At 35.5% G+C, this 15369-nt stretch overlaps 1 protein-coding gene across 12 annotated transcripts in view; it reads right to left on the bottom strand.

Moving 5' to 3' along the window:
- The window catches only part of DMD (dystrophin), a 1153352-nt gene that overhangs the window by 254948 nt on the left and 883035 nt on the right, over positions 1-15369 (bottom strand). For all 12 annotated transcript variants that reach the window (XM_090124095.1, XM_090124041.1, XM_031599265.2 and 9 more), the window contains 2 exons: positions 6308-6519; positions 625-779 (listed from right to left, as the gene is read on the bottom strand). In XM_090124095.1, the coding sequence (XP_089980221.1) occupies positions 625-779; positions 6308-6519 (367 nt within the window). The remainder of the gene's footprint in view (positions 1-624; positions 780-6307; positions 6520-15369) is intronic.

Genomic DNA, 15369 nt, shown 5'->3' with positions numbered 1-15369 from the left:
ACTACAAAGGAAGTCATTTTTATCTGAGGAGTACTCAGATTTTATAGATTGCATATTGGATGATCCACGATTTGGTGACAAGCTCCAAAAATTGCTTTCAGTAAGGAATTGCTATCTACACGAAACACTGCAAAGACTATGAAATGTAATCAAGAATGTGATCAAGGATCTAATAAAAACTTCCTTGACTATAGATTTGCTTCAAAGCTGCAGGACAACATTTCTATTTTGAGCCCGCTTCAATAGGATATACTGTAATTTTCAGACTCAGTTTATGACTCTAACAATATCACTGTAGTAACTGTGATGCAAAGATAGTACACTGAAATATGGTACACTTTATTTTAAATGGTTAAAATATATAACCCATCAACTGAAGTTACCTGGCAACTGCTCATAGAAGAGGAGAATTGTAAGGAGGCAAATGTTATGTGAGACAATTAACTGGCATTCCAAAGACACACGTCTACAAAATATGATAGAAGAACTGTCATCATTCTTTACCTTTCTAACTGCATCCATGTTATTCTCAAAACTTTTATTGCCTATAATCTCCAACTAAAGCAGGACAAGGGATGTTACTGAATTTTAACAACACACCTAATAACAGAATTTATGTCCTACCTCTTATTGATTGTAGCCCATGTTGCATTAATGTTATCTGTCATCAGTTCTACTTTTCTGGTGTCATCTGCTGAATAATCGCGGAGCAGCTTAAGTGCCACATCATTCACCACTTCGATATTCATTTGCCATTGTCGTATTTCTTTTGAAAATTGCTGGGGAAAAAAAAAAAAAAGAATAAACCTTAGATTATTTTAAAAGAATTACACACATACTATGATCATTAGAATAGGAGATGGGCAATATATACCAATACCACCAATATAAAAAATAAAACAAGGACTTCCTCAGGACTGACAGCTAAGGTTAGATACTTTTTCTTTTATTTTTTTTTATTATTATTATGGGTTTTTTTTAGGTCTAAGACTGCAGGACTATTGCTAATCTCTGAGGGGATTAAGCATCAGAAATACTGTATGTCAAATAAAACATGGCAGCTCATGGTTAGCATGCTGACTGTTCTTTTTTTGGACATTAATATATGGATGCATTATTAATTCTTCTACTTGTGAAACTGAAGAACACAGAGATGGAAAATATAATGAAATAATATGCTCCATCAAATTTTCTTCTTTATAATGTGAAATAATACTAAAGGTTTAATAAATAATGCCAATGCTTTCATGTTTCTTTCTTTTTAATGTATTGTCTTAGTGTATTGTTTATGTAATTAGTGCCATCTACTGGAACAACACAAAATCTGCAGTAAAGCAAAATTCTACTGGAAAGCCTAACAGTATCTTTAGAATGCTAATTCATGATTTTTAATAATAAAAAACTTTTCAGATTTTAAGCATTCCTTCCTTTCTTTCTCTCTTCCCTCTCCTGTTCATCCTCTCCTTTCTGCCCTGGTTCCTTCACCTGGGCCAGCTGCATCACTGCAGCAGCAAGCCAGGAAATCTGGAATACACTTTCAGCCAGAAACCAGATTTTGTGTATTTTTACTGTTAGCCTTTTACCTCAGAGAAAATTTCCATATAAATGCACTGAAGCCAGGTATTCAATCCATAATGTGTAACAACAAAATGAAAGGGAAAAGAGAATCAATGTTCTACTTGTACTTTTGTACTAGGCAAAAACTACAACTAAGCAATCAATGGGACAGTGCAAATGAAAGGAGATGGCTGAATTTGCCAATAGAAGCATTAAGTTGCATGTAAACACTAGAGGCTATCTACCCCCAAAACCACAAACAATAACACCTGACTCTCTTTATTGGTGTGCTTTAATAATGAAAGTTAGGAAGTCTTTACAAAGAACAACTGTTATTCTCATTTCATGTACAAAGTTGTACTCCTCATGTTTTGGTTCTGATAATGAATTCTCCACACAAAGCTGAACTTAAACATGCTGTCTTTGATTAAACAGTCCGAACACTAAATAAAAAATAGTACTTTCTGAATATTTTGCATACATATTCTTTCATCTCAGAAAGTCTGTAGGTTGATTTTGGTTAAGATTGGTACTGAAACTGATTTCACCTTTGAAAAGCATATAGCAGGAGTTCTGAAAGTTTTATTATTGTAATTTTTTTCCCCTTCAAAGTCCTTGCCTTCATCATCTTTAGGTCTCCTCCAGAACGTGAATCTGAAAACATCTATTTCCTCTCTTTCTTGTGTTATTCCTTCATGTCAGAGCAGAACACTTACTGTGCACCAGATAACCTCAAACACCAAGACAGCAACCTGATTATGTATTCTGAGCAAGAGATTTTGTTTTTATCAATCTGACATCAGGAAGAGCCTACAAACCCTTTGAGAACCACCTGAACATGCTAAATGCAGCTAAGATAAAGCTGCTTAAATAATTTTAGTAAGTTATTCTCTCATGTAAAGTACGGAGCTGTAGTCAGGAGCACTGGTAAGTGTATCGAAAACTACCAGCACTCCTTTGGAAAGGATAAAGGCAGAAGGTGCTCTAGAAATAGCTTTTTAACTCCTTCCCTGACAGAATTATGTAAATATGCAATTGTTAATATTTATTTACACATAATAAAATCTATAAAAACAAAATTAAATAATGTTTACAGAAGTTATCATTTCAGGTTTGTAGGTCTTTTATAACAAGTATCCATTCTGTAGTTACATCTATTAATCTTTATCATACACTACCTTTCTCTCCACCTCATGTTATATATGCACACTACTACTTCTTTACAACCAGAGGCATTTCATCAGATTGACCGTTCGCTGCTTTACAAAGAAAAGTTGCCTCAGCATTTTTTTGCTGTGTTGTAAACTAATGGACAGTAATTTTTACTTTGAAAATATGTTTTGTCTAGTTCCATGTAATGTTTACAGCCTTACAAAACATTCTAAACCCAGTTTTACAATAAAAATACAGAAAGATCCATTACATGACTATTTCCAAAAGCATTGATTCTCACCATTAACTTCAACACTAATCCATTAACTTCCTGATGTTACAACACCAGATCATAACTCAGGAAGGAAATTATGGATATAGAGCTTTGTAACACAAACAATTTGGATTTTCTACTTCACTGGAAATTGGTATGTAATTTTTCACCAACTTTGATGAGCGTACACCTTGTTTCAACTCTACTCTTTGTGCACACACCTGAGAACAATGCATTGAGGTAAATGTTTTAACTGCCTGTCCTATTGGACTCTTATTAAATTCTGTCTTACATAACTGTAATGATTTTCTTTTTAATAATTGAATTCATGGCATTCTTGGATATCAAACTAAGAAAGAAAATGGAAAAAAAAAAAGCATTAGTCCTTAGCAAATTAGCTCTGAGCTAATTTCTATCTCAAAGGAATCATAGTTTTAATTAGCAGCTACACTGTCTGTAGTTCCTTGTCTTTTAAACATCAGTAATTCTATTCAAATTCCATTAAAAACCATCACTGGGCAAATATAAGCTAGTTACAGATTTTAGTTTTATGCTGGAATTGTAAAAAATAAATAATCAAAGGACAGGTGTTGCCGACTTTACTCATGTATAAGGATGCACTACAGGAAAGCATTAACACAAACACTGACTCAGAGTTCACCTAGAGCAGAGGAGAACTTGTGCAATGACTAAGCTGTCTCTAGGCAGACCTATAACGTCCAACAAAAGCCAGAACACTTCGTGACTACTTTCTCACATTAAATTGTGCAGAGATACAAAGCTGACAAAATGAATATTCCGAAGAATTCACTTAAGATTCACATTGACATCTTCTCTTTCTCTCAATAGAAATTAATAAAATGACAGCTTTGTTTTCATCGGAACAGCAAGCCAAAACATAGCATATTTACTTATTCAGGGGACATCAAAATATATATGTTTGGCACGGAAGCCTGGAAAGCATTTATTCTGAGGACTTGATATATTTCTGGGTCCTTCCGTTTTGATACTGGTAGACAGAAGAAATATAAAGCTGTTAAATTCAAATAAGATTTCAGTTTTGCTTAGAATTCATGACCCCTTATCTTGAGCATGAACACAACAGCTGATGCTGTCACATTGGAGAAGCTTTCATGAGGGAATTGACACAATAGGAATTACTGGCAGACAAAGATAATTCCTCTATGAAGTCTTGTGAAAAGAAAAAAAGGATTAAAAAAGATTCTCTAAGACAGAGGTGAATACTTTCCAGACTTATGGGAGAAAATAAAACAAAGAACATATGCCTGGAACAGTAGAGCCTGTGGATGTTCATATCATCATGAGGGCAAAGCAAATTAAGTTAAGACTAGCCATGAGCCTGACCACCTTTAACAGCTACATTATAATTACAGTCTAATATCTAGAACTGGACACAGGGTGTAATATTGAATTCACACTGGGACAAGAATGGCATAAGGTATTGAAATCCTAATTGCTGCTTCTCTTTTACAGAAGTGAAAAGAATTCACAGAATAACCTTTCAAAAACCCTGTTCATGCAGAGATACATTCTATGAATGAGTATACAAGTATACTTTCTCCACCAAGAGATGGAGAAGAAAAACAGCATCTTTTTTTCTCTGCTTCACTATGCCTTTAAAAAAAAAAAAAACTCCATGATTTTTCATTAGGCATCCACACTTAAATGAACCTCTTCTAAATATCATATATGCTTGTTAAGAAAAGGTACACAAGAAATCAATCTCTAAAATAACATTTTCAATTATTTAGTTGTGTAATTTGTGTTTAAGACATAAGACACTCAAGACAAAGCAAGATGTAAGATGGTTTGCAGAAAACAGCTGTATTTTTTTTTAATAATTGTCTCTCTGTTGAGGTTGGACATCGACTTTTTCAAAGCTTTTTTTTTTTTTTCCTTTTCTTTTTTTCTTAAACAAAAAGCTGGGCAGAGGCCTGAACACTATCTCTGCTGAAAGACAGTGAGTTCTCTGTGCTGAACGACAGTAGTACACATAATCTCTAATTCTTTCCTATACATTAGTGAGTAATTGTCATTCTTCACCATAATCCAACTATCACAAGCAATGACCTTTATGGTATAATCTTAAAGAAGAAAAACACTTCCCAGTCCAAAAGCAAAATGATGATGAAAGTTTTAATGTTTCCTACAGGCAAAGAAACAAGAAAAAATAGCTGATTTTTAATCTACGTCTAAATATCAGAAATATAATGACTATCTGATGATTGAGATAGCTAAATACCAACCAACCATACACACAGCAGCAAAACCAGGTGATGTGGACCTCACTCCACTATACTTCACAGTGGTATAACAGTGCTAAAGGAATAAGGCAAATAAGACTGATGAAGTCCACAAACTTTAGCCAAATGACTGAGTGCTAGGAGTTAAAATAATAAAAATAATACCAGGTCAGAAGAGTAGAACATATCAGAAAATATTTGTGAAACTATTCTCCTGAATAACTGAAAGGTAATGTTCCATTAACATGAAGGCAGAACCCAGGTTAAAAGGCTATTCAACTGATTGGTTTCAATCTTGTTTTTCCCCAAGCAGAAAATGAGATATTATTAATCTGAAATAGCTGTTCCCAAAATTTATTCATGAGAAATGTCACCAAAGTATGACTATTTTGTTAAAAAGAAACTTTGAAGCTGATGCAACAGTTAGGGTTTATCTGCATTGCTTGAGGTATAGTTCAGCTAATTAGTTAACTGAAGCTCACATTTTAACACTAAATTGTGACAATATATTTGCCAAAGGCATAAAATTAGTTATTTCAGATTATTTGTAATTAATAACCTGCCAAGGTTGAATTTAGTGAGATTATCTTGTTGCAAATAAAATAACACTTGATTTTAAAATAGCTTGTTGCAGTTTTTCCTTTTCTTTCCTACTTTCAACTACCTCCAGGCAACCTACACAACTTCCCTGTCAATGCAGACAGAAATACCAATATTACAGGGTCTCTAGTCTGCAGTTCCAGGGCCTCAGATAAGGCTAGTGTACAAGACAGATGAGAAATACTGCTGCAGAAGAAGAGATTTTTTTTCTGCAATCAGCTATTTCCTATGATTTACTGGACCAATTTCATTCAAGAAGTATGTGACATACACTTGAAAATTAATTTCTTACTAAATTTTTGTTGAAAATGGGAGGGAATAAAGGACTTAACTTAGAGATGCAGTGTTTAATATTTAGAGGACATTTGCTTTAACAATCTAACTAATGCAAGCAGAAGTATTTTCAATCATCTATCAACATTTCGATTATTATCTTAAATTCCTATTTCTTAGTACTGACCTTAAGCTCAGTGTTCTGCTTTTTCAGAGCTTCCACAGTATAGGAAATTTCTTTCCACGATTCAAGCTTTGCTTTTGCTTGTTCAAGAACCTGTTCAGCTTCTTGTTTAGCTTCCAGCCACTGTGTTGAATCCTTTAGCATCTCATGAAGCTGTTGTATTCGGCTTTGGAGGTATCCGTGCACATCATCCCACTGGTTCTGTATTTTTTCAACTGGTGAGACATAAAGAAAAAAAAAAAAGTTGAGTAACTTAAAAGCCTTTTTTCTTTTTAAAATGGAGTAAATGTTTCTAGAAGTTACCATATTAGAGAACTCTTGTACTTTTCAGCTGTAACTGCAAGTAAGTTCAGTTTAAAAAGAAGAGAAGATAAACTGTTGTGGGCCACACTGAATGATACTATGGTGAATATTCTGTGTTTTGATGCATATGAAGACAGAAATGCCTGGCTTACGACTCAAACAGCAATAAAAAACACAATCACATTTGAGAAGTAAGAACAGCAATCATCTTCAATTTTTACCAAACGAACTCAAGACTTAATAATTTTGAAGAGCAAGTCCTTTAGGGGCTCCAGTAATTTTGTTTAAAGATTTGTTGCAAGATATAATTAATGGTTACACTTTCCTAATTCATTAAGGCAAATGTTAGCAGGCTGCAAGGGCTGTCTAAAGCACTATTTTAAAGAAATGTGATTGTGGTGAACACAATAATCACTAGTAGCACAGTAAATCTGCTAGGTAAAGCATGAGGAGACCTAGTCTTCCAACAAGACAAAATGTGACCAAAAAAAAAAAAAAAAAAAAAAAGCACAAACACTTTGTTCTACAGGAAGAAATAGTTCCTTTTTAAAAACTACATAAATTTCTTGAGTTTAGTCAGCTGAACTACTTTTCTTTAAGACTGCTTCACTACACTAAAAATTCATAGATCTTTTAGGGAAGGGAACAGAGATTCCTAGAATACTTGAAAGCAAATGAAATCATTGAACCAACACAGCATCATAGATCCAACAATGCATCTCAATTGCACAGCTGAATCCAGAGGAGCGGAAGCTAAAGACTAAAGGGATGAGAAATGCTTCAGCAGGGAAAGCAGACCTCCACCTATTGGTGCTCTTCATTTCTTCTGGAAGAAGGGATAAAGATCTCTGCAGGGACTCAGCTGATGTTCAGGGAAAGAGAAGAGAAATGATCAGTATCCCCTACTCAAGCCTGGGGAAAAAGTCTGTGAGTAAGCACAGGTGGCAGCCTGTTCAGGTCAAAGGAAATGCAAAACAAAACGAGGAAACAGAATGGGAAAAATGCAGCACAATCAGAACACACCAAGAATAGCCTGGATGGTGGATGGTGGATTTTTGCTGTAAGTTTTAGCCTATACCTTAAAAAAACAAACAAATTGTGGTCTAAAGAAAGGGTCTATAACACCCTCGAGATGTTCTCAAACTGCTTAAATAAAATCTCAATGTCATGGCTAGAGCTTGTGACTCAAGGGCTGTGCTGAACATCTAGGGGGAAAAGAATGCCTCAGTTTCACAGACATAAAGGCTATAAAAAACAACAATTTCTTTCAGATAGTTACTCCAGCTCCTTCCCCGTTACACACTGTCAACTTGTGATTCCTGACAACATGGAGATTCTGATCAACAGAGCACAAAAAATCATAATAGCTTGCTTATTGTAGTTGTTCATGAGAGAACTACAAAAATCACATATATTTTTGCTTCATTGTTAGTTTTGTTCAGGTTTTTTTTTTTTTAAGAGTTGGATGAAAATTGTTGCAGAACTCCCTCAAAAGAAAACTGGGTCTATAACCATATTCATTCATTAAAAGAACATCTCAAAATAAGAAATACTTGGGTTTCTTACCAACACAAAATCAAAACATTTCTAGATGGATATAATGTCCCGTGAGATTTGTATCCAAGTAACATATACCAGCTGTCTTTTCTCAGGGACCATACTTCTCTCAGCAAGTCTGAGTTTTTCATCATGTACAACGGTCCTGAGATTCCATAACGAAAAATTCTTCCACTCATAAGGGGAATCAGGCTGTGTTATGAAAAATATATTCAGGACATCTCAGGAGCAGATTTACCCAAGTGATTGAATAAACTTGCTCCAACTCTCATTTCCAAAACACATCTCCTTGTGAACCACTTAGGTTATCTCCCTCAAAAAGGGGGAAAAAAAAAATCTGATAAGGATATTTAACATAGTGGGTTTTATATATATATATATATATATACACACACACACACACACACAGGCATAATTATAGATAATCATATATAAAACAGCTTTATAAAGCAATGTAATTTTGCTTTATTAGATATTTGAAAAAAATAATTCAGGAATTTACTAGGTAATCTGAACAAAATCAAGTTATAACTTCCTTTTCTCGAACCAGTGAATAACTAAAACATTTAACAAAGTATTGCAGTTGGTAATAAACATACCATAATGTCCACAGAGTTAATCTGGTCATTCTGAGCTAGATTATACCAAATAGTGAAGTACTGCAGAAGACCAAATGTGCAGAGATTTATTAGAGAAAGGTCTATGACACCATTCTTTAATTTACTGTAACATGAAAATCCCTTCACTATTTTAAGTTCATATTTACTAAATAATGCCCTCATTGGAATGCAGACCTTCAGTTGGTTTTTGAGTAATTAAAAAAAAAGAAACAAAACACTAAAGCTGAAAATATTATCATTCACTTCCAAAATTTACTGAAAACCTCTGATTTGAATCATTGTCTATTCAGGATCCATATATATTGCTCCTGTATATACACTCTAGTGGGATTTTTTACACAGAAGGAAATAGCAACTGCAGATTTATACCAAATGAAAAACTTCAGAAAACACAGTCTGAGTATATGTTGTCTTAGAACTGATCCCAGCAACTTTCAAACAGCTCACCATCAGCCAGACTTACTGACTGCAGATCAAAAGGATCAGAGAAGTGCTATTCAAAAGGTTGCTGGAGCTGTTATGCTGGAATTGGAAATTATGAAATTCTTTGTCTGACTGGATGCTGACAGGAATAAGTTGATATAAAAGAAAATATTTAAGAGTATTTTGTTTTGTTTTAGCATTCAGTTATCTGGAACCATGGTAACAACCCTAGAAATAAGAGTTCCAAAAACAGAAACATAAAAGACTTGAAGGCATGTGACACTGTTGCTCCAGAAAAGAATTTGCTGAAATCTTAGAGAAATAAAGAAAATAATTTGATCGCTACAATCTACCTAAGTTTAACATTTTCAGTACATAATATTCAATAAATATCCAAAAATTAAGTAAAACAAAAACATTCCAACAGACAAAAGGCTACTGCAAAGATTAGAAAATATTCTGAAACCTAAATAAGAACATTCAATCATAGAATGACCTGGGTTGAAAAGGACCACAACGATCATCTAGTTTTACCCCCCAGCCACAGGCAGGGTCACCAACCACCAGACCAGGCTGCCTAGAGCCACATCCAGCCTGGCCTTGAATGCCTCCAGGGATGGGGCATCCACAACCTCCTTGGGCAACCTATTCCAGTGTGTCACCACTCTGTGTGTGAAAAACTTCCTCCTAATATCTAACCTAAACCTCCTTTGTCTTAGTTTAAAGCCATTCCCCCTTGTCCTATCACTATCCATCCTCGTAAAACAGCTGTTCCCCCTCCTGTTTATACTCTCCCTTCAAGTACTGGAAGGCCACAGTGAGGTCTCCCCAGAGCCTTCTTCTCCAAGCTGAACAAGCCCAGTTCCTTCAACCTTTCTTCATAGGAGAGGTGCCCCAGCCCTCTGACCATCTTAGTGGCCCTCTCCTGGACGCACTCTAAGACCTCTCCGTCCTTCTTGTACAGGGGGCCCCAGGTCTGGACCCAGTATTCCACATGGAGCCACACAAAAACTGAGCAAAGGAGAGACAATCACCTCCCCGTCCCTGCTGGCCACCCCTCTTCTAATTGAGCCCAGGATACCATTTGCTTTCTGAGCTGCAAGCTCACACTGCTGGCTCATGTCCAGCTTCTCGTCTACCAGGACCCCCAAGTCCTTCTCCACAGGGCTGCTCTCAAGGGGTTCTTCACCCAGTCTGAATAAACACCTGGGATTGCCCTGGCCCAAGTGCAAAACGTTGCACTTGGCCTTGTTGAACCTCATTAGGTTCACATGGGCCTACTTCTCCAGCCTGTCCAGGCCCTTTTGGATGGCTTCCCTTCCTTCCAATGTATTGGAACCCACAATGTATTCCAACCCACAAACCTGCTGAGGGTGCACTTGATGCCATCATTCTATGTCACTGATAATCTGGCTAAAATGTAAGATTTGGCCAGAAAGAGTAATGTAATTGTTCTTATTGTAGCTTATATCACAAAAGAATACTACTGGGCTCAGACAATTATTTTTATATTTTATAGTAGGGATCATTGCACCCACATACTCTGATGACTACAAAATAGATAGACAGAAATGATTTGGTTCCACGTGCACTATTAAAATCACTGAAGTACAAGGACTTATTAGTAACTATGTCAAAAGGCTGTTTTTCTGAGGTTTAAAGCACATCAGTTTATTTATTATACCTAAAAGCTGTCTTCAACATTTCAAATTTTAAATCTCTTTTTTAGGATAGCACATCTTTGTATCCACGTTTCTTCCTCTTTATTTATTAAATTAATTTTGGGAACAGCACAGTATCGTTATTGTAAGAGTCAGTATTCAAAACTGTCTCAAGAGGATTCTTAATTATTCAGCATAGCATTTCTTTACCAACCAATCTGCAAAGGGACAATCTGAAAAAGAAAATACAGCATTTTGTTCACCGACTTAAGGAAATAATTTAAATTTGTTCTATCAATCTACGTGGCCATTATTTGAATTTATAAACAAAACATATTTCACAACTAACAAATCTAAATAGAGTATCAAAATGAAAAAAATACGTGCAACAAACAGAAATATACGCCATTATTCAAAATGACTACAAAATTCAAACTCCCATTAGTTTTTTATAGTTAATAAACGAATGGTATACTATTTTTATAGCTGCCAACATTAGTACACTCAGTAAAACGCACAGTAGTACTCACAGTATGCTTACATAAGTCTGACAAACATCTTGCTAATAAACTGTCCAAGATAATATGTTATACAAATTAAATCTTGGGGGACCGTTTCCACATCAGGCTATTTCAAAACCATGCTTTTCCTAAACACAGTGCTCCAGCTGAAGTCCTCATTTTACTTGATTCACACAAGTTTTGCACTTGCTTACAAGAAAAGTGTCCCAGCAAGGCCCGCTCCAGCTGCTCCCAGTTCAACACTGAAGTCCCGCAGATGAATAAGTAATTTCAAGGCAGTTACTATTTTTTTCATCTGTACTATTAACTAGCTGTTCAACAGTGACTACATCACTAAGGTGGGCAAAAGACATTTTGTTGAACTGCCAACGGTCTTAGTAAGCCATTAGAAGAAAGAATAAAACAACAACAAAAAAAAGGGGGGGGGGGGGGGGGGGAGGGAGCATTTAAAGCAACCATTTCACTATCTGGTTATCATTGATTTAGGATATGGAGGAAAAAAAACGATCTTGGTGAAGGAGGCTACTGACTTAAGATTCAATTTTGTACATTTACAAAATTTTGTTACACTTTTTTTTTAGTAAAATATAGCAGAGAAACAACAAACAAAAATAAATTTTGCTTTCTCTGTTAAGAGTTCCAAGTACTGATAAGACAAATAAAAATCTGTTCCCTGAGAATTCACTATGTTGTTTTTAATACAACAGCAAAAGAAACAACAGAAAAGGAATGTGAGAAGAAGTCAATCACAGGATAAATAACATTCATGTTACAGTACATTATATTTAGCCTATGCAAAAATGAAAAAAGGAAATCTTTCCAAACCAGTTAGATAAGTAAATTAAATCCAGAATGGACTCCAATAAAAGGAACAATTAAAAAAAATTTCCAAGTAGAAAACTTCTGTTTTCCTTGACCAACACATAATTCTAAACTCATTTTGATCTGTAGGAGAGTGCTTTTCAAAAACACTATTGTCAATATATTGACATTTTCCTACAGAAGTAATACTTTCATTGTATCTTCATGCATTTAAAGGCTGGCAGGAGTAATATGGTCATGCAATCTGACCTCCTGCAGAATGCAATCATAGGGTAGTAGAATCATGGACAGTTATAATTCATGCTACCAAAAGAAACTACTGACGCACTTTAGCTGAAAAATGAAAATCTTTTCATATGCATCTATGAGTGTTTCAATTTACTTATAACTTGTAATAATGATCATGATGAAGATACACTCAGCTTGAAATCTAGCCGATTTTGGAAAATGATTTTTGAATAGTTCTATATTTTTTTATACTTCCTGAATTTTATTTTTTTTCCACTCTCCTTTGTAGGAATAGGAAAGATCTATGAACAGAAAGAAAAAGGTTTATTTGAGATCTTCATTCTGAGGGGAATGAGTAGCCTTACAGAATGGGCTGTCACTGTTGAACAGAATGAAAATAAGAGGAAGAAAAAAGTTTACATTCTTTACCAACTGTAATAACTTTGGTTGTCAGTGTAAGTATAGCAGGTAAGAAAAGTGGAAGTGGTGGATGAAATCGTGCTGCATCAACAAAATGCTGCTACAGAACTGCTTGAAGTCCTGCGTTATCTATACGGTTATATGACCACTAGCACAACATATTACATGACACTGCATGGACGAGGCAGCGCCAGAAGAGAGCAAGACATGGTATAAGGAGCTAAACTTGAAACTATAACATTAGGAAGTGCCAAAAACATTAAAAAACAAAAACAAAAACAATAACAAAACAAACAACAAAAAACCCCACCAAACTGTAGGTGTTTGGGCAGTACATGCTAAGAATTGCCCCACACCCAACACTGATATTGCTTATCCAGGAAGAATACTACTTCAAAGTCATCTGTACGAGTAATTGATATGCTATCCAAAAAATCACTTGTACATCTTCCCAGAGTTTATGTCCTTTCCAAAGTGGCTTTCAAAGACAAATATGCATTTTAAGCATCTCTTTGTATCTAAAATAATCCACCAGGTTGGACTTACTTCTACTTGAGTTGCAGCCCCAGAATACACTTTTCTTTGAATTTCCAGATACTGAATTTTGAATTTCATCTTATTTCATATGCTTTGAACGGATCTACCCTTTTTTTTTTCACTTAAAGTTTAGTCTATTTGAGACTTTTGCAGATGTATAAACCAACATTTTTCCAATCTTAAAAATTTTGTTCGTGTTCTTAGAATTGTAGAATGATCTAGGTTGTAAAAGACATTCAAGATCAAGCACAATCATCAACCTGACATTCAGGACAAAGTTCAACCATCAACTATCAAGTACTATCACAAACCATGTAACTTAGTCTCATTTCTCTTAAATGAGAATGGGGACTCCATCACTCCATCATTTCCCTGGGCAGCAAGTTCCAGTGCTTGATCACAATACCTGCAAAGAAATTCTTCAAAATTTCCAAGTTAAACCTCCCATGGCATAACTTGAGGCCATCTCCTTGCGTCCTATCACTTGTCACCTGAGAAAAGAGATCAAAACCATTCTCTCTGCAATCTCTTTTCAGGCATTTGTAGAGCAACTGAGGTTCCCCCTCACCCTCCTCTTCTCCAGATTAAAAAAATCCAGTTCCCTCAGTCACTCCTCGCAACTCCTGTTTTCTAGTCCCTTGAACTTCCTTTGTCACCCTTTTCTGAACACACTTAGACAATTCAATGTCCTTGTAATAAGCAACCCAAAACTGAACACAGTGTTTGAGGTGTGGTCTCACTATTGCTGTTTACCAGAAGACAATTCCATCCCCAGTCCAGCTGGCTATGCTATTTCTTATACAGACCAGGATGCCATTGGCCTTCTTGACTACCTGAGCATACTGGCTGTCAACGAATGCTCCCAAATCCTTTTGGTCCATGCAGAATTCCAGTCTCTCTGCCTCAAAACTGTATCACTGCATGGAATTGTTATGATCCAGGTGTAGCAACGGGCATTTAGGTTGTTGAATGCCATGTGAATGGATTCAGCCCAATAACCCACTTTATCCACATCCCCCTGCAGAACTTTCACGCAGAACAGCAATTCTGCCTAAGTTGGTATTGTCTGCAAAATTACTGGATGATCCAGATCGCTGACAAAAATGTTGAACAAAACTGCCCAAGTACTGAGCCATGGGAAATTCCACTTTTCAAACATGATTTAAGGTTTTTCTTAACTTTTTTCTAAGTAAATAAACTACCATTCCTTTTTATTGAGAAGCACTTAAAGATCTCCATTTGTCAATTATTTCTTGTTTGAAAGCACTCTACCTACTCTTCTGCTGCCTTCCAGAACATCAGATGTCCGATCTGAGTTGTTGTCCTCAAGGAGATATTAGTTTAATAAAGTCTATCATACAATATCCCAACACAAAACAATGCTGGCTCTGTTCTTATGAACAACTGTGATCCTTAGAGTGACTGGCCTAATGAGAATATTTTGATGCTAGATGCAGAGTCCAACCAGGATAATTTCAAAACATTTCTTTTTTAAATGCTGAAGTTCTGAAGGAGTCACAGGAACAGTTGTAACACCTACCAACTTTCTGCCTGTAGGCTATCATTATGGAGTGGAACTGGGTAGGGAGGAGTATACAGTAGAGAACAGTTGGAGACAGCCTACTCAGATGGCAATTTAGACTTCATCTCGTCCTTAACTCTTCTTGTAAGGAGGTATTTCCTATAACTTCTTTTCAGATACTTATAAAAATCTTCCTTCTTAAATGCTGGCATTAAATATATATATATATATTGCAACACTTAGCTAAATATGAAAAAAACACTAACTCTGTAAAACATTTTCTGTATCTCTCGGTTGGTCAGTTATGTGATAAGAGGATTTAGCCAATAAACCAAAAATTAATGATGGATTGGGAACTTAGACTTTCTAGCTTAATGTGAAATCTCTCATTTATTCCATCAAGATCCTAGATGTTGCTTTTATGCACCACAAATCTATTAAAGTATTTGTA

This window comes from Phasianus colchicus, chromosome 1 (genome assembly GCF_987193195.1).
Source record: "Phasianus colchicus chromosome 1, bPhaCol1.hap1.1, whole genome shotgun sequence".
NCBI lineage: Eukaryota > Metazoa > Chordata > Aves > Galliformes > Phasianidae > Phasianus > Phasianus colchicus.
Note: the sequence above shows the minus strand (reverse complement) of the source record. Positions and strands in the feature narration are given on the sequence as shown.